The 26397-nt window shown below is 41.7% G+C and overlaps 10 protein-coding genes across 10 annotated transcripts; 7 read left to right on the top strand and 3 right to left on the bottom strand.

The window, feature by feature from the left end:
• Nucleotides 1-151: 151 nt before the first annotated feature.
• SS1G_05360 (predicted protein) lies at nucleotides 152-3403 on the top strand (the record flags this gene model as incomplete). Its single annotated transcript, XM_001593882.1, has 1 exon — nucleotides 152-3403. One exon carries the CDS (start codon nucleotides 152-154, stop codon nucleotides 3401-3403), a length of 3252 nt encoding a protein of 1083 aa, XP_001593932.1.
• A 1404-nt stretch (nucleotides 3404-4807) lies between these two features.
• On the bottom strand, nucleotides 4808-6832 carry SS1G_05359 (predicted protein; the record flags this gene model as incomplete). The annotated part of the gene is made up of 5 exons (XM_001593881.1): nucleotides 4808-5034; nucleotides 5145-5845; nucleotides 6191-6333; nucleotides 6548-6630; nucleotides 6805-6832. The coding sequence occupies 5 exons, from the start codon at nucleotides 6830-6832 to the stop codon at nucleotides 4808-4810; spliced, it is 1182 nt and encodes a 393-aa protein (XP_001593931.1).
• A 1169-nt stretch (nucleotides 6833-8001) lies between these two features.
• On the top strand, nucleotides 8002-8897 carry SS1G_05358 (hypothetical protein; the record flags this gene model as incomplete). The annotated part of the gene is made up of 2 exons (XM_001593880.1): nucleotides 8002-8274; nucleotides 8442-8897. The coding sequence occupies 2 exons, from the start codon at nucleotides 8002-8004 to the stop codon at nucleotides 8895-8897; spliced, it is 729 nt and encodes a 242-aa protein (XP_001593930.1).
• A 1366-nt stretch (nucleotides 8898-10263) lies between these two features.
• SS1G_05357 (predicted protein) lies at nucleotides 10264-12521 on the bottom strand (the record flags this gene model as incomplete). The annotated part of the gene is made up of 7 exons (XM_001593879.1): nucleotides 10264-10869; nucleotides 10929-11077; nucleotides 11135-11285; nucleotides 11339-11843; nucleotides 11895-12048; nucleotides 12345-12410; nucleotides 12473-12521. The coding sequence occupies 7 exons, from the start codon at nucleotides 12519-12521 to the stop codon at nucleotides 10264-10266; spliced, it is 1680 nt and encodes a 559-aa protein (XP_001593929.1).
• A 1659-nt stretch (nucleotides 12522-14180) lies between these two features.
• SS1G_05356 (predicted protein) lies at nucleotides 14181-15184 on the top strand (the record flags this gene model as incomplete). Its single annotated transcript, XM_001593878.1, has 4 exons — nucleotides 14181-14404; nucleotides 14583-14685; nucleotides 14732-14924; nucleotides 15069-15184. 4 exons carry the CDS (start codon nucleotides 14181-14183, stop codon nucleotides 15182-15184), a joined length of 636 nt encoding a protein of 211 aa, XP_001593928.1.
• A 996-nt stretch (nucleotides 15185-16180) lies between these two features.
• On the bottom strand, nucleotides 16181-17352 carry SS1G_05355 (hypothetical protein; the record flags this gene model as incomplete). Its single annotated transcript, XM_001593877.1, has 3 exons — nucleotides 16181-16278; nucleotides 16376-17095; nucleotides 17223-17352. The coding sequence occupies 3 exons, from the start codon at nucleotides 17350-17352 to the stop codon at nucleotides 16181-16183; spliced, it is 948 nt and encodes a 315-aa protein (XP_001593927.1).
• A 605-nt stretch (nucleotides 17353-17957) lies between these two features.
• On the top strand, nucleotides 17958-19487 carry SS1G_05354 (phenylalanine-tRNA synthetase; the record flags this gene model as incomplete). Its single annotated transcript, XM_001593876.1, has 2 exons — nucleotides 17958-18093; nucleotides 18154-19487. 2 exons carry the CDS (start codon nucleotides 17958-17960, stop codon nucleotides 19485-19487), a joined length of 1470 nt encoding a protein of 489 aa, XP_001593926.1.
• A 660-nt stretch (nucleotides 19488-20147) lies between these two features.
• SS1G_05353 (predicted protein) lies at nucleotides 20148-20728 on the top strand (the record flags this gene model as incomplete). The annotated part of the gene is made up of 3 exons (XM_001593875.1): nucleotides 20148-20206; nucleotides 20294-20352; nucleotides 20511-20728. The coding sequence occupies 3 exons, from the start codon at nucleotides 20148-20150 to the stop codon at nucleotides 20726-20728; spliced, it is 336 nt and encodes a 111-aa protein (XP_001593925.1).
• A 1133-nt stretch (nucleotides 20729-21861) lies between these two features.
• On the top strand, nucleotides 21862-22417 carry SS1G_05352 (predicted protein; the record flags this gene model as incomplete). Its single annotated transcript, XM_001593874.1, has 3 exons — nucleotides 21862-21893; nucleotides 22003-22040; nucleotides 22185-22417. The coding sequence occupies 3 exons, from the start codon at nucleotides 21862-21864 to the stop codon at nucleotides 22415-22417; spliced, it is 303 nt and encodes a 100-aa protein (XP_001593924.1).
• A 1045-nt stretch (nucleotides 22418-23462) lies between these two features.
• SS1G_05351 (acetate--CoA ligase) lies at nucleotides 23463-25815 on the top strand (the record flags this gene model as incomplete). Its single annotated transcript, XM_001593873.1, has 7 exons — nucleotides 23463-23529; nucleotides 23593-23616; nucleotides 23693-23719; nucleotides 23771-24933; nucleotides 24984-25244; nucleotides 25293-25697; nucleotides 25753-25815. The coding sequence occupies 7 exons, from the start codon at nucleotides 23463-23465 to the stop codon at nucleotides 25813-25815; spliced, it is 2010 nt and encodes a 669-aa protein (XP_001593923.1).
• Between the last annotated feature and the right edge of the window lie 582 nt (nucleotides 25816-26397).

The raw sequence follows: 26397 nt of genomic DNA, 5'->3' as shown, positions 1-26397 counted from the left end.
GGAAAATCAGAGGATAGAGTGGCTTGAGAAATTCTTGAAATGGGTGAGGTCTGAACCCATTTTTAAATGTATACGTATTAACAACGATCAGAAACTATTTTTACCCAGAGCGGAATCAAGCCAAATTCATACGAGTTCCGGGCTCTAGCAGATGACTTTTACTCCGGTAGGGAGGTTCAAAGATGCGGCATATTACGCCCATATTACGGAGCCAGATACACTAGCAGATGGAAAAGGCTCCACATCGAGTTCCTTCCACATCACACGTACAGACGGACAAAATCTCAACCACAACCTGTATGGAGAACCCAAGGAGTCAGATAAGCTTGATGATATCAAAACGAAAGCAATTCTCAATTTGTTCTTGGTGGAAGTCATAAAAATAAACGAGATAGAAGACGCGCTAGTTCGTGTAGAGAAGGAAAAACAACTCGGAAAGTCGAGCTTCACAATTGCCAGAGTTCGTGGTACAGATGTTCGACGTTCCGCAAAATACCATGAATACATCGATAAACTCAATACCTTGGAAAAGAATAAAGAGCAAGCAGGAAAAGCTGCGGAGAGGAGCGCTTTAGATGATTTTTTTCACAATATCAACATTCACGGACTAGATTCGATAATGGGGTCACAAACCTGGTCAATCACACACATTCGTACGGTTCCAACCCTAGATGAGCCTGTCCAGGAATCTACCTTCCTTGAAGGCATTACTTCTATTGAAAGACTTTGTGAGCCTACCGATGAGACCGTCGTCCCTGAAACAATCACCCTTGATAATAAACCTCGTTCAATTTCACCGCTGTCGATTCCAGAAGATTTGGTACCAAGCAATGAGACAGCTTCGAATAAGAAGAAGAGGAAGAAGAAGACGAAGGGAAAAAGCAACGCAAAGAAGGTTGCTAGGCAAGAAGAAGACCTCGAGTCTACAGCATCAGAAACTACGCATCCAACTGCTAAGATGACGGAAAAGCCTTCTCATTCTATTGCACATGATCACTTAAATTACCATTTGGACGACTCTACAAATTCAGTGGTTGACGATAACACCAGCTGGGAAGTCGTGAAACCCAGGCCTATTAAGAAGATACCACGAGCTGCCCGTCAGTCTCGGTCAGTTCATTCTCCTAAGCCAGATAAGCAGAATACTTCCATTGCTATCAAGGCTCGACTAAACCAGAACATTGAAAAAAGAAAGGGAGGAATGCCCACTAAAGCATTAGGCCAAATTGCTACTACCACAGAACTTGGCGAAAAGTTGGAGATCAAGAGCCTCGAACATTTCCCAGCAATCTCTTCTCTGAAAAATACTACACAACAAAAGTTTGCTACGACTAAGGTAGAACATACAAAAATGATGGAACGACGGGTTGAACTAAAAACGGGCTTCGACGCTTGGGCAAAGCTAGAGCCTACAGTCGTAGCTGGACAACACGCTGTATCAAAGGCGGAGCTTTCACCTGATGTAGGAGCTAACGTTGATCATAATCTAACAAAGCCGGTGGTTCAGGATGCAGTGATGGTATCGGCACCCATACCTCCGACAAAACATGCTTTCCTATCTATAGAAGTTAATGCTGAGGACACTCCTAACGCTACTGGTACCAATTCTCCCGAAAATGTTGATGCCAGTCGTCATTTAGCCGATGAAATCAGAGTAACGAAGGTTATCAATGAAAGTGCCAAGGATGTTGATTTGCCTAGCATAATAAATACCAGATACGAAGCCGAAGATATTGCAACAAGCCCTGCTGAAAAGTCTACACCTCAGCGTGGAATGACTTTGAAGTATGACGCACCAATCTATCTCGGGGATTTCCTTGATGCTCCTAGCCGACGAAGACAATATCGAAGCTCTTCTGCTAGCCCAACAATGTTCGCTGTTTCCACTACAACCAGGGATGATAAACTAAAGCCACTAGAATCCGGTTCTGTTTCGTTCATTGAGAGGCGCAGGTCTGTTACTGGAATATCTCTTGATAAGATGCCTGTTGATAAGATGTTTGTTGCTAGTATGAAGTCTGAGGCATTAACGGTTGGTAATGCTATTGCAGCTCGTCGTTTATCTGTTGCTGAAAGTACGTCTTTGGATTCTGTCGTTGACAACACCATTTCAGTTGACAGTATATCCAGAGATAAAACTGTTTCCTATATATCTGCAGACACTACCACACCGGTTTCTGACGTTGTCTCACTGGATACCATTGTTAACAATGCCCTTCAAGTTTCAGATTCATGCCCTTTAGAGTTTGGTACTGGTATTGAAGAATCTCGGCCATCTAAGGAAGCCACCTTAACTTCTTTCAGTAAACCCAGTTCAATTATCAGTTCAACCATGACTATTCATGGTCCTCAGCCTCGTGGCTTCCATCCTTCTTTCATGGGTTTGAATTCTCCGAATCTGGATTTCGCGGTATCTAATTTTGCAGGAAATCAGAGACTCACTCAGAAGGCAAGTGTGGGTAGTTTTGATCTCTTGGAAAATAGTCTTTTCGAATTCTCTAACGGTTGGAGTCGGCAAAAACTATCGACCAGTAGCATTCTCCATGTAGGTCCTTATAGACATGTGGAACCAAATTTAGTTCAGATCCCATTCGATTGCACTTATTGTGCTAGGGGGTATTATGCAACTGCAGACTGTCCTATGGTCCTTTGTAATGGCTGCGGGCCCAATAGTGGTGTCATGTATTGCTCGGTTGCATGTCTCCTAGCGGGAAGCCTTGCCCATGCTGAAGTTTGCCAGGAGTGCGTGGGTAATTCCGAGACAACTACTGTTGATTACCCTACTGCGTATCAAATACACTACTATGGCACTCTCAATACTCCTCCTTCAATTGCGGCTACATTTAAGAGGTCAGCTTACACCTATCGCCAAAAGGTTTTCGCGATGTACTGTCGCAGCGGAGCATTTCCACAACTTCTTGCAGCATGGGCTCGGCGAAATAACCTTCTACATACCCTTGAAGGACAAGATATATGTGAAGCTACAAAAAAGACTGGTAGTTATTTTATCTTCAAGTCTGCCTTGACTAGTAATGGAAATCGCACCAACCCGGACAGCACAGTTATATGCACCATCAAATTCCGTCCTAACGACCAGATGTTGCAAGCTGTCGATCGATGCCTTCAGGCTTGTTTCAAAATAAATCACGAGTACGTACGTGCTATCAAGGAATTCTTGTTTAGACTTATCAAGGATTTACTTTCTGATGATGATTCATTTGATTGTTTTCCCCATACTGAAGATCGCACAACAGTATTTTATGAATTCCAGCATCAATACAACCTTGAATTCGAATTTCATGCCGATATGCAGAGAACTCCCATGGGGAAGTTTGATTTTCATTCGGAGTGGCCAGAAATTGAGCATCTCTTGTGTCAACTTGAGACTGGAGAATGCATCTAGAGATCAAATGCTACGACGTTGGATATCCCAAACAGCAGCATGTTGGCCATTGGAGATTCTATTCCGTGGAATAAAAAACCATGAAACAACATTTTCACACTAAACCTACTACATATACTTCACCGTTATAGCGTTAAGATTTCAGGCACAATCAAATACATTTTCGTTCAGTTTGGGTTGGGGGAGGGTTTTGATACATCGGGGGAAAGGTTGGCGTTTTTACGTTCACACAGCAAGCACATACATACAAGATTGTCAGTTGAACGGGTTATCGCCTCAGTAAATAATCATGGTCGATATCTAGATGTAAGCAAACATGATGAATTCTGAGGTTCTATTTTCACATTCGGCACATAGAGCAGTCACACATATCGGAAAGGGCTTCCGTTTTCACTGGTCATGATTGATGCTCATGTGGTATGAATATGATACAGCGGAAAAAAGAGAGATTCTATTTGCAATTATCCTCATGGGTCACCGAGGGCGTAGTTTGGGCTTTCGTCTGTACTGAGTTCATGGGGTTGAGCGGAGCTACTTTTTAAAAAGTTGCTTTTTGTATGCACTAGTAGGTCTTATTTCAGCAGATAGAAGGATTAATTATGAATTTTTCTATCAGTTCTGTAGGTTTATTGGCTTGTGATTTGTGATTTGTGAAATTTTTGAAAAATTCTGCTGCAGACATTATTTTATGAATGATCTTAGAATGTGGTCTTTCAACAGGTAGGTATTTACGAAGTTTTGAGAATTGAATAATACTTATAAATTCAAGGAAGTAATTAATTAAGATTGGAAGATAGCTGTAACCTAGCATACCTTGGTAGGTTTTTTTCTTGTGTATTTTATCTTGTCTATTTGATTTGTTCTGATCTTGTCTATCTATCATGCGGAAGTACAATTATGTAGGATGTTGGATGTACAATGCAAGAAAAGTAAAAGATAGAAAAAAAAGAATCCCCCTCCATGAAAAACTAAAGACTGCATAAAGAGTAGAAGAGTAAAAGAATATCCACCCTGATTGTATCCAGCACCTGCAATTTGCACGATTCGAATAAACAAACCAAAGTAGATTGTCAATAGGAAGAGATAGTTCCAATCCCACTCCATCGACACATTCGAAACCTGAAGCAGATGCTGGTTATTACTCCTGCTTTGTTGTGTTGGAATTGTGATGGTTGGGTAGACGCTGAGATGATATAATGGAAGTGTAGATGCGAGAAGTATGGGGATTCGAATGTACGTAACGCTGGGGTATATTGCCGAAACATGTGCTGTAGTTGCGAAAAAGGTCGTAAGTCGTGAAGTAATCAAAAATGATTGATGAGGCATTTATATGTAATCAGTTGACGCGGTATGAATGGTCCGATTAATCATGTCTATCTTTGCCATTGATGTCCTTCTAGTATCTTATTGTTGTGGAGACGAAATAACAGTACCATCAGTATCCTCGGCACTGGGAACTTCAGACTTGACTTTCTTGTGCCCAAGCTCGTTATCTGCGGGACCATTAGCTTTTCTCTTGCCAAATTCGAGCTCGGAGCCATCACTGCTATAGACAAGATCGGGTGTGGTTTGGCGGCTACCAGCTGGAGATGTAAAAGGTGAGTGAATAGGGGCGCTGTATAACCATTCCACTGAGTGATCGTGTTAGTGTAAGCATTTTATATATGTAGAGGGAAGAATAGGAAGCGAGATAATGCAGTTGGATATGTGAAGACGGGGATGAAGTGAAGGGGGTACAAACGAGTTATTGGTTGATTTTGGGATGGAACCACAGGTGGAGTAGGCAAACCAGCGTCCTGGCTTTGCCAAGAGTAGACCCCCATTGATCGTATAGCGGAAGCAGGTGGGCTTCCACTGTTTGAAGCATATGGATTGCTTATCCAGCCGGTTGACGAGGGTGGCGCGCTATGTACTCCTGAAGATCTATGGGTTTGAGCCATGCTGTAAATGCGAGGAGATGCTGGCGTAGCTGGTCCGTTAGAAGATGGCAGAACGTTGCTAGTAACACGCTCATCAACGTGGCTTCGGAGAGTTGCACTTTGCTGTCCACTGAACGTCATCGCAGAATCGCCGACACCTGCAGGCTCAGGTTCTACTGTAGTTGGATCATCATGGGATTTGTTGGCTTGCTTTCCATTAGAATGAAGGGTATCGAAATTAGCGGCCGCATTGATGGTAGAAGTCGAACCCAAAATTGGATGTGTCGTTTCTACCGGCGTAGCAGAATCAGGTTGTGTTCGAGATGGAGCTGGAGAAACAGTTGATGAGTTTTTAAAGCTTTCCGTTGTGATTGTCAATGTTGGCGTGACGAGATTGATCTTGCGCTCAGAAGTGCGACGCTTTAAGAAAATAACAGTGTCGCGTCTGATATTTTTGTTTTCTTCTTGAATGATCTTGTTTTCTTCTTGCTCTACCAATTTACGGTTGTTGATTTCCACAGGACTGATCGTGCGGGTCAGCTATGCTCGATAAATGATAATGTATTGGAGAAAATAGCAAGTAGAGGTAGCTATGAGAAGAACCATGTGTGATAAACAGCACATAAAGTACAATCATTGAGCCAAAATCATCACCTAGAATAACCATGAGATGTATAAAAGAGCAGTATACTCAGCCAAAACACCAAACCTTGTGTCAATAAATAGCTCAAACATTTAGTAATCCGCAGTCAAGCGGATAATCTAAAAAAAAAGGAGGATAAATGTATTACCACTTGGATAGCTCGCGCGTAATAAAATAGAGATTGAAACAGATAAAGAGGTTGAAATGCAGAGAGGTGTGACTTACTCAGGCAATAGAGGTACTAAGTTATGGAGATGATTTTTTGCTTCCTCAAGGGAACTATTGTCAACTTGCTGAGAAAATGCTTTGAACTCCTGTCTAGTCATAGATGGAGGGAGTGTAATCTTTGTTCGAGTGGATGATTGACGCTTGAAAAGAAGTTAGCAACAGGACAGTGAGAAGAAATAGAGTAGTGATGATTGAGCAAATTGCCACTGCAACAGAGTGCGAAGGAGTGAAGATGGACCCAGATAAGCTTGGAAGTGTTCAGATTGGAAATATAAAATTTGAGATCTGGAAGAATGGAAGAATGATATACCAATAGGTTGAGCAAGATAGTGAGGTGAATGAAGTAATACTTACAGTCAATTTAACAACAGGAGCCTCCTTTGGAGAACAGGAAGAGGTTATATTTGCTGGAGTGGGAGTACAAGTCTGACTTCCATCTAGAAAGAAAAAGGTCAGTGGAATTCGAAAGACTCCACGTGGGACAGTAGGATGCTCGAGGGTCTGTCTTTGTCTCAAAATTAATTTGACCCTATTGATGAACATTCGAACCTCTTCGATCTTGTTGCTCCACGTGGAAAGGTGATGGGTTTATTTCAAATCAAATAACATACATGGTGGTATATTTTCTTGTGATTCCATCTTTACACTTATTGCAGAATTCTTTTTACAGGAAATAGTAAATTTTGGTATTCAAAGAATAGAAATTCCTTGATGATAAAAACTCCCAAGAGAAGTGAAGTTGATTTGGATTGAAAGATTTCCCTTTGCAGTTGAAATTGGTCAATCTAAAAGTATTGAATTGAGGTTTGATTAACCGAGAGAGTGAATAGAAGGTTGATTAAGAAGGATATGACCGATTTCATGAAGAGCTGTGATAAAGGCAGGAGTATTCATGTTCCTAGGAATATATCCTGATTGAAAGAGAGTTCATATATGTTGCTTGGTTGGGTGTGATTGGGGCAAAGCAATCACTTACAGTATGTGCTTGATGTGGTTGTTCTCCACCAACCTAAGGGTTATACTGTCAATACTAAAATTCTTATTCAGATACCTACTTATTTAATCTATTCAAATGATTGAATATACATCTGATTTTCCTGTTTTGACAACTCCTTATCCTGACACATCCGTAGGGGAGTAGCTTGGCACGTGATTATAGGAAGAGGAAGAGGAAGACTTCAAGTACAAAATTGTCTTGCAAATAGATTGTAGGCAAATGAAATCAAGAGAATGTGTTCAAGAAAGGGTCTGAATGCAAATGTTATATAAAGGTAGGTAAGAAGTAGGACTTTGGTTGTATGGAGAAGACTAGCATGGTTTCTACAGAAAATGTTTCGGTGAAGTGCTAATATTCAAGAACTCCATGCCTCACATTGACAACAGGAACATTCAAGGCACCCCTATAGAGTTATGACTTTATAAACATACATTGCAGTCGTTAGATGGAGCAGAGCTGGCGTTTAAGATCGCACATCGATTATTACCACGATTGTTACCACCCAGCACTCCCAACCCAGCATATTGTTGTACATATGCACCGACTATATTCAATCATTCTTCATCTTCTCATGAGGTTCCAATTTTGTTTTCATGTCCTCAAGGAGATGGATCTGAACATTGCTGGCTGACTTATGAAGTGAGGTCTGGAAACTCAAAGAAGTATGTCGTCAGAGAAAATGACCTTACTGCCACTCTTGACCGCCTTAAATCATACTAAAAATTTCCATCCCGAAGTCACCCATAACTCAAAAAATTCGGCCCTAACTTGATCAATTTGCCTTCATACCAGACCTCGCAACAACGAAATCATGAACTCAAGAATATTACTACGTCAATCATCTCGAGCTCTAAGCTCTACTATTCGCAACCCAGCTGCAAGACAGCCATTGCGGTCGCAATTCCACAATAATACTCCGCTGGCAGCGCAAGTTGTGTCGAGGCAATTCCAAGGAAGAAGATTTTATGCTACAGAGCCAGAGGCCAAGAAAGATGAGCCCGAAGCAGAGAAGAAGGAAGCAGAGGTAGAGGACCCAACGAAGAAGGCCCTAGAGGCGAAAGATAAGGAGATTCTTGATTTAAAGGTTTGTGTCTCCCTCCATCATCATTCTGCTTCTACACTACTACTTCACATTTCTTCCACTGAATACCTGGGCAACGATACTTCTGGGACATAAGCTCGCGAAAATCTCAGCTGCTGGCAAAGACTTTTACATATACTCGAGATCATTTGGCTAACCTCACATTACAGGACAAGCTCCTTCGCTCAATCGCTGATTTCCGCAACCTCCAAGAGCGAACAAAACGAGATATGCAAGCTGCTAAGGACTTTGCCATTCAAAAATTCGCCAAAGATCTCGTCGACAGTGTCGATAACTTAGATCGAGCCCTTACCACTGTTCCTGCAGAGAAGCTCTCCGTTCCTGCGGAAAAGCGTAATGAGCATCAACAAGACTTAATTACTTTACACGAGGGCTTGAAGATGACCGAGGATATTCTTATGTCAACATTGAAGAAGCACGGTTTAGAGAGATTCGATCCTTCAGTTGAGAGCGAGAAATTTAACCCAAATGAACATGAGGCTACCTTCATGACTCCTATGCCAGGGAAAGAGGACGGAACAGTTTTCCACACCCAACAAAAGGGATTCAAGCTCAATGGAAGAATTTTGAGAGCTGCTAAGGTTGGAGTTGTCAAGAACCCTTGAACACTTTAAATCAAACTATACATTCTACGGAACGCAAACTTAGCATGCTTCCGCGCGGGGAGCGAAATACCAAATAATCCGTACATACCGGAGATCAACGGACGGAAAATAAAATGGAGGAATTATGATGTACAAAGTGTATAATTAGAAATGGGACTACGGTCATGTATACTTGAGCATCCGGACTCAAGTAGGACACAAAATAACGGCGTTGGAATGTTTAATGACTGTAAGCTGTATGACGAAAAAATCAGCTCACTCCTCTCTATAAAGATATGACAGGTGTTGAGGTAAAATATGTAAGGGCTGGCCTGGTTTTTGCAGGATTTCTCTGCATCATCTTGTATATGTCACTCACGATTTTATCTTCTTTTTCACATATAGGAAAAGAATGAATATACCTAATGAAACCATGCATGCAACGTTTCACGGTTCCGGTGTTTAATGTCGAATCTTCCTTAGATCGTCTTTTTCTACTTCCTCTTTCGTGAATCCATATACTGAATTACTCAAATGCGTTGTTGTATTATATTAAATGATCATTCAGTACTGCATACCATCCACCCTCATCCTCCTCATCATCGGGTTCTGTCATCACTTCATATGATGGTTATATTATCGAATTTCTATAAAATCCAGTATTCATTATTCATTAGGCATTCATTGTCAAATATTAAATACTGCAAGTATCACTCTACTTACACGGAATGGATATCATTCCTATCCAAGAAAGAAACAAGACATGAGATATTATAGGGAATTGAAAAACAAGAAATAAGAAGTGAGAAATTTGTACTTGAAGATCATAAGGAAAGAAAAGGAAAACAAAAGGAGAGGAAAGGGAAATTTTTCTTTTTTTAATAAAAAAAAAAGTGGGAAAACATCTTGAATCTGTAAGAGAGCTGCTCAATTTATCCATCCATCCATCCGCAATTCCATGAAATATACCGGGTATCATGATTGTGAGAAAAGCGAGAGCGATGCAGATACAAATGCAATTTAATCCGTGATGCAACGAACATGTAGCTCTAGGATAAACGAAGAAATGCATGCGCCATGTTGTAGATCGACGAGATACACTAGTAGCAATAGTAGAGTCCATTTGTCGCCAAAGATATAAAGCAGTGTAACTCCGTCGATCCTTAATAATATAAGCGTGTACGTCGTTCTGCGAAAAGTAAAGACAACAGAGAAATGCTAGAAGTCCGAACGTTTTGGTCCCTTGAAGAGCCGTTGCTTAGAATAGAGACGAGGTTATGCACGTAAAAATCGAAATTCGAATGCAAAACTCCATCCAAGATAGCGAAATTGACTTTTAGTAAGAAAGCACAATGGATAATGAAGTTATAATTGAGCCAAGGGAAGCCTAGAAGTTGATTCGAGGAGTTCGAGGAGCACCGATAGGGATGAGACTTTGAATAAAATCATTAGTCATACCAGAAACTGCCATAATTCTCTCCCGCAAGCCAAAGTATTCACCAATCTTTACCTCGATCTCAGCTTTGGTAGCACCCCAGACCATAGCCTGATTCTGAAGATGTAGAGTAAGATTGTTGGTATCCTGGTAGATGTCATTTATCAAACGCATATAGATTCGGGCTTGATCGCTGAGTCCGAGGTATGGATCAGTAGTAGCGACTGGAGCAGGATCATTCTTGCTGATCATGGTGCGTTCAGTGCGTCTGAATGGTGCCTCCAAAGAAATAGAATCAACCAATCTGCGAGTTTCATCGTTGGCTTTGCAGGAATTATTGTTCAACCACTGCTTGATGAAGAAAAGCTCCTTCATACAACCTGCCAACCCACTGAAAGCAATCATCTTGTCTGATTTAAGCTCATCTCTGTTTTTTGCCATAACTTGGCTATGTTGAAAATGTGCCTCTCCTCTCGACGTAATATATGCTAAGCCCGCCTCGCGTTCTTCATCAGTAAGATCAGGTAAATCCCAAGTGATAGCTTTAGCAGCTGCTTTCTATTTGATTATCAGTTCCACAAGAGTAAAATGGTAGGATGAATTAGATTCAAACTCACCGTATTGAAAACAGGAAGGATCGTTGTATCAGACCAACCACTGTCATCTTTAAAAGCATTGGGACTACCGTATGCCTCAGCAAGTATGTTCATATCAGTTCGAGGGTCCATGCGATTGAAGTGTTCAGGTCTTTGAAGAATATCAACGCCTACAAAGATGATGTTAGATGCTAGAAATAATCACACAGGCATGAAAAGATACTAACCTGCTGCGGAAAGCAGAATGCTGGCCGTGTCAGAATTATCACCTCCATACCCCGAGTAATAGCTGCCAGTATCTTTATCTATTTGTGGTGGCAACATGTCAGTTTGTATTTTAGGATTTCGTGGCTCTCTAGGTCTCTCTGTATATTTCTCCTAGTTCAAGAAATATTAGCTACCTGAAATCTGAAGGCAATTAAAACTCTTACTTGTGGAGCGACGACTGCTTTAGCCCAAGTATCACCTTTACCTTCGCTGGCTGTACCATGCACCATATTTTGAAACTCCTTTAGCGACAAACGATTGTTTCGAGGATCTCCTTCATCATCGGAGACATATTCATTAAAGAAGTCATAAAATTCCTCCATTTGAGCTGGACTCATGATTCGAGAATCCTTGGCCCTAGCACCTTCGAGTTCGTCTAGTGAGAGCACCGGATAGCCTTTGAATGCATGCGCCAAATCCTTCTCACTATCAGGATCTACCCAGGTTCCATTAACAAAGAGGTAACCAAAATTTCCCCAGACCTGTTTTCCCTTGTAGTGGTTGTTCGTTTCTCCTTCGTCACCTTTTTGATCAAAAACAATTTCACATCTCGGACGCTCCTCAATACCCAATTGATAGACTCCTTCCACAAGCTCTTGAGCAGCTGCATCGTTTATAAAATCGGATTTCGGAGTGACTTTATAATACTTGACGCCAGATTGTAGATTACTAGTGAATGAAGGTTAGGATTAGCAACAAATAATTGGGTGGATGACTTACTCCTCAAGATGCTCAATCGGTCTGTAATCCTCCTCATCTTGAGTGGAAGCCCGTGGTGGTGGAAATACAGGCTGTGCACCAAGACCCTTACCACGCATCATATTGTATGCAAATTCTTGAGTTGGTTGCATTTTGAAGATCCGTCCTTGCGCGACTAATTCAAAAAATTCTGACAATAGGTTAATTACAATAATATTTGACCTAATCAGAGGTAAAACAAACCTTTGTGCTCTTCTTCAACTTTGGTTCGAATATCAGATAATCCTTCTTGTTGTTAGAAGGAAAACAAAATCGGCTCAAGGTCAAACAAGGTGACAAAAGGTACAACACACCATTAGCCAAATTGAGTATTAGTACGCCGAGACTTTGGTCTTCCGAATTGTTTGCTGCTCGATTGGACAAAGTTAGGAACTTTTATAAGGCATATTTCTATCGACAGATTACACTCACAAACCTGCAAACTTTCTGGGCTTCCATTGGTCTGAGTTACTGAGTTGTCCCAAAGGACTGCTTTTACTGAACAGTATTAATACTTTCATCAAAACAATAGATATAATAAAGATTTGTGAGGAACTTACACTCTAGGTCAACCGCATTATGTCTGATATCTTTGGGTAAATAATCCATCTTTTCAACAGTTTTATGGTTGTGGAGAGAAGAAAAATATATTTTATTGGAGAGTTGAAACTTATTTTGGATATATTATCAAAATCTCGCTTCGAAATCCATGACCTGATATCTGATTGGCAATTATTCATACACAGACTCCTAATCATAATTTGTGAACTGAAGGTGAATATCTGTTGACAAGCTGGACAAAGTGGTTCATCGTTGGGATCAAAATAAAAACACCAAAGACTTTCTGGCAAGGCTGAAGAGAGAAGCATCTAGTAAAATAGATTGCTATACACAAAGTTTGATGACACACAGAAAGGCAGAAAGTTACAGACCTTTTTACATATTCCGTGGTGTTTTACGAATTGTCAAATAAAGCTATCCTAATGCTCATTAGCAATTTTTGAATATTCACCTATGTTTAAAAACAGATTCACAGCTAGTGAAGTACTCTATATACCTCATCCCGCTATGGAAGCCCATGTGGAATGAAGAACAAGGACAAGGCTTAGCTTTGATATTGATATGGTACATGAGATTTCAATGAATAATTTTCTTCTGCCAGAAAGTAAAGTACAAGAAGAAATAGATTTTAAAATGTGCGTGAGAATCGATAGGCCAAACTTTGCCTTGATCAGTGTATATCCAAATTCTGGCACTCTTTACAAGTTGCGGACATAATTCCAACGGATACTATTCATCCAAGTGGTTGAAGTTCACTCACTTCAGTAACCATTATGTACTGGTGAGGTCGAGAACACTGGAGAGAAACATGTTGAATAAGGCAATGTTGAGTCGGGTAATAGACCGGCAATTTGCTACAAGACATGTCCCATCATCATCTAGCACTAGATCTGACAGTTAAGACCAGCCATACGCAGTTCGTGGGACTATGTCCTAATGTAAGAATATCCACTTGGTGCTCTGGCTGCAATCGCTTAGGAGTTGGGTATGATAACTACTGCTAAGACTCACATGTGAGACTGGAAGCAACAAGCCTAGTAAGAAAAGAATGCCATGAAACATCGAGTACTTTTATCATGGCATGTGTTTTGTGCCTTTCCCAACCACTTCCTTGCCGACAGTAGAAAGTAGAACAAACGGAAAGAAGCAATTGCTCAAACGGAGCAGTTCAAACAGAAAACATGTAAAAACCATACACAAGACCCGTGCAGGCCAGGGCAGAAGTTTCAATTCAGTAACAAGTACTCCTGCATCTGACATATTTCTCGAACCCTGAAGCCCGAAAGATACACTAAGATTCAGTTCATACAATCTTTATATCTTCGAAAGCAGTGCACATCTCCCCGAATCAAATCAAAATTATAACTTTCCAACCCTGGTCGTCAAAAAGATAGTGAACATCACTGTTGCACAATGAGATGTCGTCTGATTACGGTCGACAGTAAAGCGCTAATGTGATAGAAGAAGCTTAGTGATTGCGGCGCCTTACCTACCATAGTTTAGCGTAGACCCTGTCAATATCATCCCACCTGCTCCTCCCCAACATCAGATCAAGTCTTAACCTTATAATTTCAAAGTTACTAGTATATACTTCATAAAGAACATTCTGCATCATCAATAAATATTCTGCCACCACGTTCACATTCATATCCACGTCATTAATTGTGATCCATACCATCAATCACCAATTTACGCGCGACTACCATCATGAATTCAAACTCTGCCAATAATACTCCTTCTCGACCCACACCCTCCTCCAGACCCAACAGCAATAAAAAATCCACTTGGGCTTCTGCTTCTGCTTCTAGTTCTAAAACCTCAAGCTTTGCCCGTCTAAAGCAAGATCAGCAAGCAAGGAATAAGGATCCTGACGATATTGATTACGAAGAATCACCGTCGGATGATGAATTGTCGGGAAGGAGTTATGATGTGTATGTTTCTTTTTTATCTTCGTTTTCTTGAACAGAGACATTCTTGGTGGTTCTGTGTCGGGTTAGTGTTGAAGCAAAGGGCATCTTGCTGGTTAGAGGATAGAATGGGCAATAAACAAGATATGAATGAGGAGGTGAGGAGATATGTCCCAAGCTAATACATCTGACCGAACCCCAGATTCGGAAATGAATCCTATACCAACGTCATCATACGGAGAGAAGCAGTAGCCGTACTCGATAGCCCAGAATTATTAATGATGCATGCACAGGCTAGAAATGACGTACGTCTTCCTTCTCCCCCCTCTTCAATTTATTAACTGCTCACAGTCTATCCCCCAAACTCGTCTCCATTTCATCCAACTTCTATCCGGACAACCACCCACTCCAGCTCAAGAAAAAGATGCTGCTGAACGCCGCCTAGCTCAGCTGAAAAAGCTCGCCAAAAAGCGTGAGTTAGCTGATGCTGGGATGATTGAAAAAGATCCGGGCTCGAGTTCGAGAAGTGGTGCTGCTACTGCTAGTTAATTTATCCAGTTTGGAGATACTCTCTCCTCACATCTCTGGAAGCTATGAATACAGGGGATGAAATGGACTCCATATAGTTCAGGAAAAATAAAGTGTATGTACGCGAATATGGGCTGATGATTTATCTTTGATTTAACAGGATCCACGGGATCGGATACATCAAAAACCAAGGCGGAACAAGCTGGAGCCGGAGTCGATGATATCTGGCGAAGATTTGACCTCAAATTCAGACATGGTATTCCTCCTTCGGCGTGAGGATACGACAGAATAGGATAGGATAAGACGGAATAGGGCAGAGGTGTACATAAATTTACTTTTTCCAAGAATTTGATATTCGATTCAGGGCGTTGGTGCACAGCATGAGATTAGGTAGTAAGCAAAGGATATGACAAGATTGATTGCAGGTGTAAATGTTTAGCCCTGGTTGAGGGCATAAAAACAAAGATACAGTCTCATTTGAGTAATCGGCTCTCTCCAGATGCTGGTCTGACTGCTGTTGTGGTTGCCTTGGATTCACACCTTTATATCCCTTGAGCGCCATCTTCATGGTGTAAGGAACTGGACCATGAAGCTAGAAGATATTATTGTTATTGAAGCTGTTTCTTTAACATCCTCTAAAATCCATGTCTACACGATATTTTACTCTCGATATTTTTGAGACAATTCTAGAGTTTCAATCACTTTCCTTTTTAATATATTTATTCCACATACTCACAAATGCAAATCTGCAGCTTCCATAAATCGGTAGAACTAATTAATCGGAGCAGAACAAGAGAGGAACTCCCAACATCATCCATTATGTATCTATCGAATCTAGGATCTATCGTAGTATCTAATCTATGAGGAACCATGTATCTCATCTATCCAATCCAATCTATAAAGTAGTTTATGCGTAACGCATAATTATCCACCAACGCCGAAGATTTTTTCCATGACTTTTTGCCTAGGTTGTTATATGTGCCGGGTAAGGAGAAGATATGTAGGTTCGTAGGGTATATAGGTTTTGCAGAGGGTATACAAGTGCGTCAATTTAGGGATTTCGTTATAGTGGTCGTCTGGCTTGATTTGACCTAAGCCAAACTTTCAAAAGTAGGTGGCTTCGGTGGTACATCCATACCAGATTACCCATATCAGATCTAGGAGTTGAAAATAGCAACTGTTTTTCACTGCATAGATGGGAAATCCACGAACAAATTCAGACTAGGTAGGTGTGTGGCTCTCTGTGGGAAAGAGAAATTTCGAGGAATTCGCTTAGACGACTGTAGCTTCGGGTTCTTTAAATCCCTTTAGAGATCGGTACATTTTCTTATGTTGTTCGAGAAAGAGAAATGTTGCGATGGTTTGAGGTCCTATGATTTCTTCATTAGCGTTCCCACCTCTTTCATGCTCCTCATGCCTCTCATGTTTTGGATTAAGTCGTGAAGAAGATTGGCAATTAAAACTCACCCAAGCGAATAAAACTCGGTACCCAGCCCCTAAACATCCATCCGACACCCTCTACTTTATACACATCCGTCAAAAGTCTGGCCAATCCCTTACTTTCATGGCTACTCATAATTCTTGTTTTAATAACATCTACCGGACTACAAACTGTGGTAGCCACGAATCCCGCCATGAAAGAAGCAGTGAAATGTGTCGAGAGTCCATCTTTCATTGGTGTATGCCCGAGAAGTAGTTGTTTAAAGCCATCATATGTAGCCAATTGAGAAGCGGTCATCAAAACAGCTCTCATACTATTCGGCCATACCCCGCGGTACAAACTTTTCCACCCTTCTTCTTTCGTCATTCTTATCAACCCATCCACAGCATTTTTATAGTTTCTTCTCTGTTCGACTGGTAGAGCAGCATCGTGCTGCATGCGTACATTCAGTACATCGGCAGGATTTCCCACGATTCCGCCAAGGAAACCAGAAGTGGAGGCCATGGCGATAAGAATTGGGAAGGAGGGCGGCTTGTTTCCTGATGTGAAATTTGTCTTGAGTTTTTCGTAGATACCAAATCGGGTGGTGCTATATGTTATTTGACGGAGGAGAGAAGCGCTGAGTCCAGAATACAGTCCGAAAACCCCATTGTGCTTGAAGACGTGCACGAATGTGCCAACCATAGTTTTTGGCGCATTGCCGGATCGAGTTTGTAATCGAACCTGGCGAAGTAATTTGTTTAGTACTAGGCAATGGACATGAATTGGTGTTTGCGCATTCACGCGAAAGGGGTTGTACCTTCACTACGGTATAATTAGTATACATTCGTACATAGCGCCAACTTCCTGCATCAAGAAGAGAAGTTCACATACCAAGATCCAATGGATGAGTAACACAAGCCGCAAAACAACTTGCGCTACCCCCAAACCAAAATGGATATTTCACAACGTCTGTTTTGACCTCCGCCTTCACCCTTCCCACACTTTGTTTCCCACTCGACATTGTTCCACTTGTTCTGAATGTTTCTCCTCGAGGTTCATTCCGGATTCTCAGAGGTAAACACAGGAGTTGAGAACGAGGGGTGGGATGGAAGAAAAGATAAATAATTGGCGGAGTAATTCAGGGAAGAGATAGTGGAAAAAGTGGATAGGTCCAGAAAGCACTCAAGTAGGGCTGATTGCTAATGTTATTAGTGTTTTTAGTGTGAGATAGTAAAAGGGAGAAAAAGGGTTTTAGCTTGTGAATATGCCTGGTACTTGAGGCACCTGGTGATTCTCACACTGATGATGATAATTGAAAAGATGTTTTGTGTTTCTTGTATTTCTGTATGTACAATTGATATATATAGGGGGCAAGAGGGGTATCTGAAGGTGTCCAAATAATATAGTTCCAAGACTCTCAAAATTATCTAGAACGGATGAAGAATGGCCGTGTGCATACCTAGTAGGTATTTACGGAGGTAGATGTACCTCCGTAATGTAGTCTTTCGTCATTAATCGGGATCGGGACGAGGCGGCCGCCATCAGGAACCAGGGATTTTCCGGAAGTTTGGCATTTCACAGCTATTTTCCCCATCAGGAAATTTCTTGGAGTCGAAGATCGTAATCATGCGGCTCCTCACTGCGAACAAGTCCTCATTCTCAAAAGGCAATGAAGTATTGAGAGCATTCATTGGTTTGAGGAATGGTGCCACAAGAACTTTGGGAGTCTGCGGGCGATGCCGATACATTTCTTCACTGACGGGTTTGTTACATTCAAATCGACCCCTCGATTACTGAAGCACGACTGACATATTTCCGATAGACCTTCCGTCTAAACCTTCAGACCTAATTTCTGCTAAAGGATATAAGAAAGATGAATGGTACAATGTCCCACAATCAATTACTGATTCCCTCTCCCGAAGTCTACACACAACCAAAGATCATCCGATTTCCATTACTCGTTCGATAATCGAATCAAGATTTCCATCGCCTACCTACAAATACCACAACACTTTCTTTCCTATAGTATCTACGCATCAAAACTTCGATTCTCTAGGGTTCCCTTTGGATCATTCTGGGAGAAGCAAGACGGATACATACTATATTAATAAGGAAACGGTATTGCGAACCCATACAAGTGCACATCAAGCCGATGTATTCCGCAGTAATGAAAGCGAAGGTTTCCTAATCAGCGCAGATGTATATCGCAGAGATGCAATCGATCGAAGCCATTATCCTATTTTCCACCAAATGGAAGGTGCAAGAATATGGGATAGAAAGAAGGTTCCAAATGGAGATATCGCAGCAGCTGTTTGGAAGGACTTCGAAGCACTACCTAGACATAATGTGAAAGTTGAAGATTTGAATCCCACCTTTCATGCAAAGAGGAATCCATTACAAGGAGAACATACAGAGGCGGAAGCTGAAGCTATTGCGGCACATCTCAAGAAGAGTTTGGAGTTAATGGTGGTAGAGATATTCTCGCGAGCAAGACAAGCAGCCATAAAAGCGGATCCCACGTTCGTTGATGAACCATTGAAAGTAAGATGGATAGAAGCTTATTTCCCATTCACAAGTCCATCCTGGGAGCTAGAAATATTTTGGCAAGGGGATTGGTTAGAAGTGCTTGGATGTGGTGTTGTTAAACAGGATATCATGCAGAATGCAGGTGTACCAGATCAACTCGGATGGGCTTTCGGAATAGGTCTGGAAAGGATTGCCATGTTACTTTTTGAAATTCCAGATATCCGATTGTTCTGGTCAAAGGATGAAAGGTTTCTGAGCCAATTTAGAGGAGTCTCTGAGAATCTGGAGAATTTGAAGAGATTTATTCCATTTTCAAAACATCCGGCATGTTATAAGGATGTTTCCTTCTGGTTACGGTCATCATCTTCAGCTGGAGGTGGTAATTCGGCCAATGCACACGATTTCCATGAAAATGACATTATGGAGATAGTAAGAGATATAGGAGGAGATAGAGTAGAGGATGTGAGGAAAGTAGATGAATTTACACATCCGAAGACAGGGAGGAAGAGTATGTGTTACAGGATTAATTATAGGAGTCTATTGAGGACTTTAACGAATGAGGAGGCGAATGAAATGCATGAAGAGGTTAAAAAGGAATTGGCAGGGAAACTGGGTGTGGAGTTGAGATGATCGAAGACATAGAAAGAGAATCGAAGAATGTATATAGTTGTTGCTTGTATATCACGATACCCAAAGAAAACCTCCCACCCTGCATTCGAGTTATCTATTGCAGTGATAAAAGAAACACAAATTTTTTTATCATTAGAACTGTACTCATCGCGGAGCTGCGGCATAACATTTCAGCCACGGTACCTCCCTCACCGGTGGTTTTCCTATATCCGAGGTAATGATGAAGCTTAGCCATAGGCTTACGGGAAAAACCTACCTACTACCTAGGTAAGCGGAAACAAACTTCAGAGTGAGCTCACCGGAAACGCTCAAAAATTCCTAAAAATTGCAGATGATGATGATGCTCACCTGGCGTTAATGTAGGTACGTACGTACCTCGTATTGTCGAGGAGAGAACCTTATCCCCGCATACGTCATTACTATTGATCTGCATCAATTTAGCTAGGTAGGTATGTAGTGAGCAGTAAACAAGTAAATAGGTACTAGGTGCTAGGTGCTAGGTAGGTAAACAGCTTTTATACATTCCTATTTATCAATCTGTTGAATTGATTGAGATTATTTGGAAGCTGGTTTTGAGACTTAACACGAGAAAGATACGAAAAAGTTAGGAAAGAAAAGAAACACGGAAGAAGAAATAAACAAGCAGAGAGACAGGCAAAAATGACGGAAGCTACGAATACGAAATTGATGGATACGGAGAGGGGAGGAGAAAATACACAGTGAGTTGCCTTCCTTCAATTTTATATATATCTGAAGTGATGGGTAAAAATCTCGAGAGGATGAAAATACTGATGAAATGATCCTAGATATGAATCCCAGAATACATTCACACAATCTCATGCGAAAGATCAGGGGACTTTTGGAGGTAATCTTACATCAATTCTTCTGTTGCTTTCATTTTTATTTGTCCTTGTTCATCTTCCGGCCCCTCTCCTTCTCCCTCCCATTTTCCACCCTGCACTCGATATATATCTACCTGCTGTATCCAAATCATTTCTAACAAGAAGAACATAGACTCAACAGGACCCACGGAAGCGACGCTCCAGAAAAACGCAGAACATAAAGCGCGCGGTGAGCAAACGGCGGAGAATATTAGATTTGGTGAGGCGATTAGTGAGCATGGGTTTGGAGGGGAAACGGTTGGGAATTCGAGGGGTGTAGGGGGTGTTGGAGAGAAGGAGGAAACGGACGATACGAGAAGAAAGATGGGATATGGAGAGGGTAGTGGAATTGGTGCTTGAGATGGGGGATGATTGTATACTATAGGGAATTTCGATCTTAGGATTTATTAATGTTTTGGTTTCAAGGGATGGGGATAACAATCATGATTTAGTTCTATGTCTGAGAACATAACGTCGGTCTAGTACGTACCTACTGTAATAAAAAAGTATCAAGTACCATACTCGAGTACTCTCCTTACAGAAACCAAATACCAGCTCTCCGAATCTCCATCAGGAACCCTAGACTCCGTCACTCACAGAAGAATAGGTAATCTTATCTGACAAGCGGCCAAACCCATGAAAAATAAAAAGTAGAGCTCGCTGATGCCGAAGGATTCATAATATATCTTCAACCATGTACGAGTAGGCAGATATCGATAGAAGGAGTGGCCAAAAATATCAGATAGTGAATCTCGCTCAAAGCCGAAAGATACAGATACGCAGGTACCGTTTGGATAATATGGTTGATTCCAGTCCATATCCCGGATGTCCACGACTCCACGTGGTGTGCTGCTAGACTAGATGAGGAGGATGAGGGACTAGGGGCCCATGTCGTGTAACGTGGAAGGAAGAGGGGTGGGTTTGTTGGGTTATTATGCGTGTTATTGGTTTGGATTACTTACCTACCTGGTATATTAGTGAGTTACTATTCGAGTTGTTGACTGCAAATGCGTGTGATGTGTGACAGACTTTTTGATATCTTGGGAGCTTTGAGGAGGTTCTTGGGAACTCTTGGGATAACGTCAGATTTCTCTGCCGTTACATTTTGGTGCTCTATTGTCTGTGGAACTATCCGTCCGTGGATGACGGCATGTGGAATAGGTAAATTATATGTCATTGACGTCGTGATTTCGGCATAGTAGCGTAGCATGCGAAATAATTCATTCATTCTTGTCCCAGGGCATGATTAGATAGATTATCATAATCGTGAAAATTTCATTTTCACATCCGGTTATCATAGAACCATATTTGATAAAGCAGGTTAATTCTGGATTGAGAAGCTGTCATGTAGCACGGTAGGGGATTATGCTCAAGGTTCCCAATGGGGAAGTGCAGCATTGGCTCTGGAACCAGCTTCTTAGTAAGATTGGTGGATTTGGATAATCGGCGTACCAAACTCTTGGTCCAAACACTTGGTAACTCGTGATATAGCCATGCCTCAATACTACAGTAGACGGATACTATAGTAAGTGCGGCTAAGATCTTATAGTGAGGTAGTATTGGTTGTAATCCTTGGGTCCGAATCGAAAGGCTGAGCGCAGTTGACTAGTAACTACCTACTAACCACCAATTAGCCCCTTGCCCGAGCACATTCACGATCCATATGGCCTTGGTAAAGCGAATTTCATTGAGGGGACCATTTGCATAGAATGAATGACGCACCATTCCTCTTCTCGCAATAGCTGCCCCTTATTGTAAATCAGTACATGTCAATTTGTCCAATTGATTTTTATAGAATCTAAATACAGCACTCTAGAGTCTATTCTGGATAAGTTCGGTTATGAGGTCTCATGGAATACCACCACACTCACACTCCACTCTGTTACTCTACCGAAGCCGAAGCCGACACGCCGGCATCGCAGATCAGATTCTCAAGGAACCGAGGGAAGATCTTTCTCAACATTGTTCCACCTATTCCCACTCTTTTCACTCCACAATAAAGCTTGGGAGCTTCCAGTTGGAGATGTCTGGGACTTTCCTCTTTACTAAGCTGGTGATAAAGTGGAAATTCCTTTCTGTTGGGTTTCAACACATTATGATTGGACATGTGAGATTTGAGATTTGAGACAGACCTGAGTAAGAAGGATTGTGTGGGGACAAGATTCGAAGACACCAGGAACAATTGAAGAGTTCTAAATTCTAAAAGAGATGCCCGGAGTGAAGAGATGATGAGATCTGTGAAGGTTTAGATAGGAGAAAAACGTCCAAAATGAAAATATATTGCCTATGTATTGTGTTGGAAGAACCCTAGATGCATCAACATTGAACATTCTCTCGTCTAATCAACCTGATTGTCACAAGATCTGCAATCAATCATTTCAATTCTTTTCCCTACCACAAAACGCAAAGCTTATGCACTTGACCCCACACATCCCTAGTCTACCAAGCCACGCCTTGCAAAGGGGAGTGAATTCCGAAATGTCGAATCTAAATTAGTTCGCAATAGGTAAAATTGGTATTAGGAGCCGCCGGAGTGTATTCGCTTCCACCTAGTAGGTTAGCGATTCGGTGGAAAGGGAGTCAAGAAATCATAACGCCTATGTGTATCGTACTAAGCAGTAACACAAAACAAAAGAAGCCAATCACGAGGAAGGGAAAAGTATACAGCAAATCAATAACCGGGGTAAATTACACAAACTCCCTTGGGTGTTGTAGCTACACAAGTCCATTGCCCCGAAGTCAACTTACAGCTAAAGACCTAGCTGATTCCCGTTCAAATATCTTACATTCCCATTCTTCTTCGACTACTTCTACCCTCTTCTTCTTCATCCTCTTCTCTCAAGACTGTGATCACTTGATTCAATCTTCTCATTCCTCACCATTCACTCCTCTGAAAGGATACCCGTTCCCGATATAACATATTGAATTTCGTCACCGATTATTGGGCTCACAAGGAAAGAATACACCACATTTCTACGACCCCGCATTGCGGTAACACTTTTAAGTAAATACCAAGCTCGCGGCGTTAGACCTTTACACTTCAACTTTTTACATATCAATCAATTCGCGATACAACAACTTCCACACCATAGCAATGTCTGAAGGAAAAGTAAAACCATCTACTCCAGTAGTAGCAGAAGCTCATGATGTCGACACTTTCCGTATGTCGAGATTCCAAGATGTCCGTGCCAAATATACATTTACTGACCGTCATGCGCCTATAGATCCTCCGCAAAAGATGTTTGCCAGTAAGCTTTAAATTCTGCATCCTACGAAAGGTTGCATACCAATTGATGAGTGCAAAATACTAATGATTCTCTACAGAGCATCCAAGCAAACCTCACTTAAGTGGTACAATTGCCCTTTTCTCTTGGCGGTAAACATGGAAACTAATAGTAATAGGACTCGATGAATACAAGAAACTCTACGATGAATCGATCAAGGAGCCCAACAAGTTCTGGGGAAGAATGGCCCGTGAGCTTTTAACCTGGCAAAAGGATTTTGAGACCGTTCACAGTGGATCGTTAGCAGGCGGCGACAATGCTTGGTTCCTAGAGGGTCAATTAAATGCTTCTTACAATTGTGTTGATCGTCATGCAATTAAGAATCCAGACAAACCAGCCATCATCTACGAAGCCGACGAGACTACCGATGGTCGTACTCTTACATACGCGGAACTCCTTCGAGAAGTCTGCAGAACAGCATATGTTCTCAAACAAATGGGTGTCAAGAAGGGAGATACTGTTGCGATATACTTGCCCATGATTCCAGAAGCTGTTATTGCGTTCTTGGCTTGTTCGCGTATTGGTGCAGTTCACTCTGTTGTCTTTGCTGGTTTCTCCTCCGATTCCCTCAGAGACAGAGTTATTGATGCTCAATCGAAAGTTGTTATTACCTCGGATGAGGGTAAGCGTGGTGGAAAATTGATCGGCACAAAGAAGATTGTGGATGATGCGCTGAAACAATGTCCTGATGTCACACACTGCTTGGTTTACAGACGTACCGGTGCCGATGTTCCAATGACCAAGGGTCGTGATTGGTGGTGGCATGAGGAGGTCGAGAAATGGCCATCTTATATTGCTCCAGAGCCAATGAATTCGGAGGATCCATTATTCTTACTCTACACCTCTGGATCAACTGGCAAACCAAAGGGTGTTATGCACTCAACCGCCGGTTATCTTCTAGGTGCCGCAGCTACCGGAAAATATGTATTCGATATTCACGACTCGGATAAATTTTTCTGTGGTGGTGATGTCGGATGGATTACAGGTCACACCTATGTTGTTTACGCTCCTCTTCTTTTGGGTGTTGCAACAGTAGTATTCGAAGGAACGCCAGCATACCCAAATTTCTCCAGATATTGGGATGTCATTGAGAAGCACGAGGTTACACAATTCTATGTTGCGCCTACTGCACTTAGATTACTGAAGCGTGCCGGTGATGAACATGTCAAGGCACAAATGAAACATTTGAGAGTATTGGGATCAGTTGGTGAGCCAATTGCTGCCGAGGTTTGGAAGTGGTATTTTGAGACTGTTGGAAAGGAGGAAGCTCAAGTTGTTGATGTAAGAGCATTTTGATCTGACTATCAAAATCAATACTGACTTAAGTGTAGACTTACTGGCAAACCGAGACTGGTTCCCATGTCATTGCCCCTCTCGCAGGTGTTACCCCTACAAAGCCCGGTAGCGCATCTCTTCCATTTTTTGGTATTGAGCCTGCGATTATCGATCCTGTCTCCGGAGAAGAAATTCACGGAAATGATGTAGAGGGTGTATTAGCATTCAAACAACCATGGCCCAGTATGGCTCGTACTGTTTGGGGTGCACACAAGAGATATATGGACACATATTTGAATGTTTACAAGGGATACTACGTAAGATTTACTACTCACTTCTTATTGCGGATTACTAACATGATATAGTTCACTGGTGATGGAGCAGGACGTGATCACGAAGGTTACTACTGGATCCGAGGTCGTGTTGATGATGTTGTCAATGTCAGCGGTCATCGTCTCTCTACTGCTGAAATCGAAGCCGCTCTGATTGAGCACCATGCTGTCGCCGAAGCCGCAGTTGTTGGTATTAACGATGAGCTCACCGGACAAGCAGTCAATGCTTTCGTTGCCCTGAAGGATGGTAACGAGATCAGCGATGCATTAAAGAAAGATCTTATCTTACAAGTCCGAAAGAGTATTGGTCCATTTGCTGCACCAAAAGCAATCTTTGTTGTTCCAGATTTGCCAAAGACTAGAAGTGGTAAGATTATGCGTCGAATTTTGAGAAAGATTCTGGCGGGTGAAGAGGATCAATTGGGTGATATTTCCACGGTATGTTTTATTCATCATCATTCTTCCAATATTTGGTTACTAATATTCATATTAGCTCTCTGATCCAAGTGTAGTCGAGAAGATCATTAATACAGTACACGACGCAAGAAAGAATTAAACAATGAGAGAGTAAGGAAAGGGATATTTAAAGGGGTGGAGGGAGGAGTTTTATAGGGTTTATGGTTTATGATACATGGCATGCTAGTTTCTGTTTCCTTGTAGTAGTCACTGGACTCAACTTGAAGAATTGTTTGGAAGTTTGTTAGCGATGCTGGGATGAAATTTGGTTCGGGTTGGTCTCTCGTGGTTATATCAGGGGTTGGGGTAGGGGAATTTACTTTTGATGGCTTTTTATTATTCAAGTAGGATGAAATTTTTAGATATGATATGATATGATATCTTCTCTATTATTTTAAAACCCGACTTGGCTTTTACAGATCTATATAGTGCACAAGATGAGATGGATGGATTGGTAATGGTTATGAATACCTATGAACAGTGGACATAGCTAATAATAAACTCTTGTACGCCGAGAAACCCCCTTGCCACGGAGAGCTTGGCTCTCCATAGTAAGGGGCTTGGCTGCTTGTGATTTGATGGTTTGGAATAGAATGGATGGTCTGGGTGATGTGGTGATGTGGTGATGTGGATTTGCTGGTGGGTGTAAGGTTAGTGTTGCATAGCCTCTTTTTGGAAGCTG

Source organism: Sclerotinia sclerotiorum, genomic scaffold (genome assembly GCF_000146945.2).
Source record: "Sclerotinia sclerotiorum 1980 UF-70 scaffold_6 genomic scaffold, whole genome shotgun sequence".
Taxonomy (NCBI): Eukaryota; Fungi; Ascomycota; class Leotiomycetes; order Helotiales; family Sclerotiniaceae; genus Sclerotinia; species Sclerotinia sclerotiorum.
The sequence above is the reverse complement of the archived record's forward strand: the minus strand, read 5'-3'. Positions and strand labels throughout refer to the sequence as shown.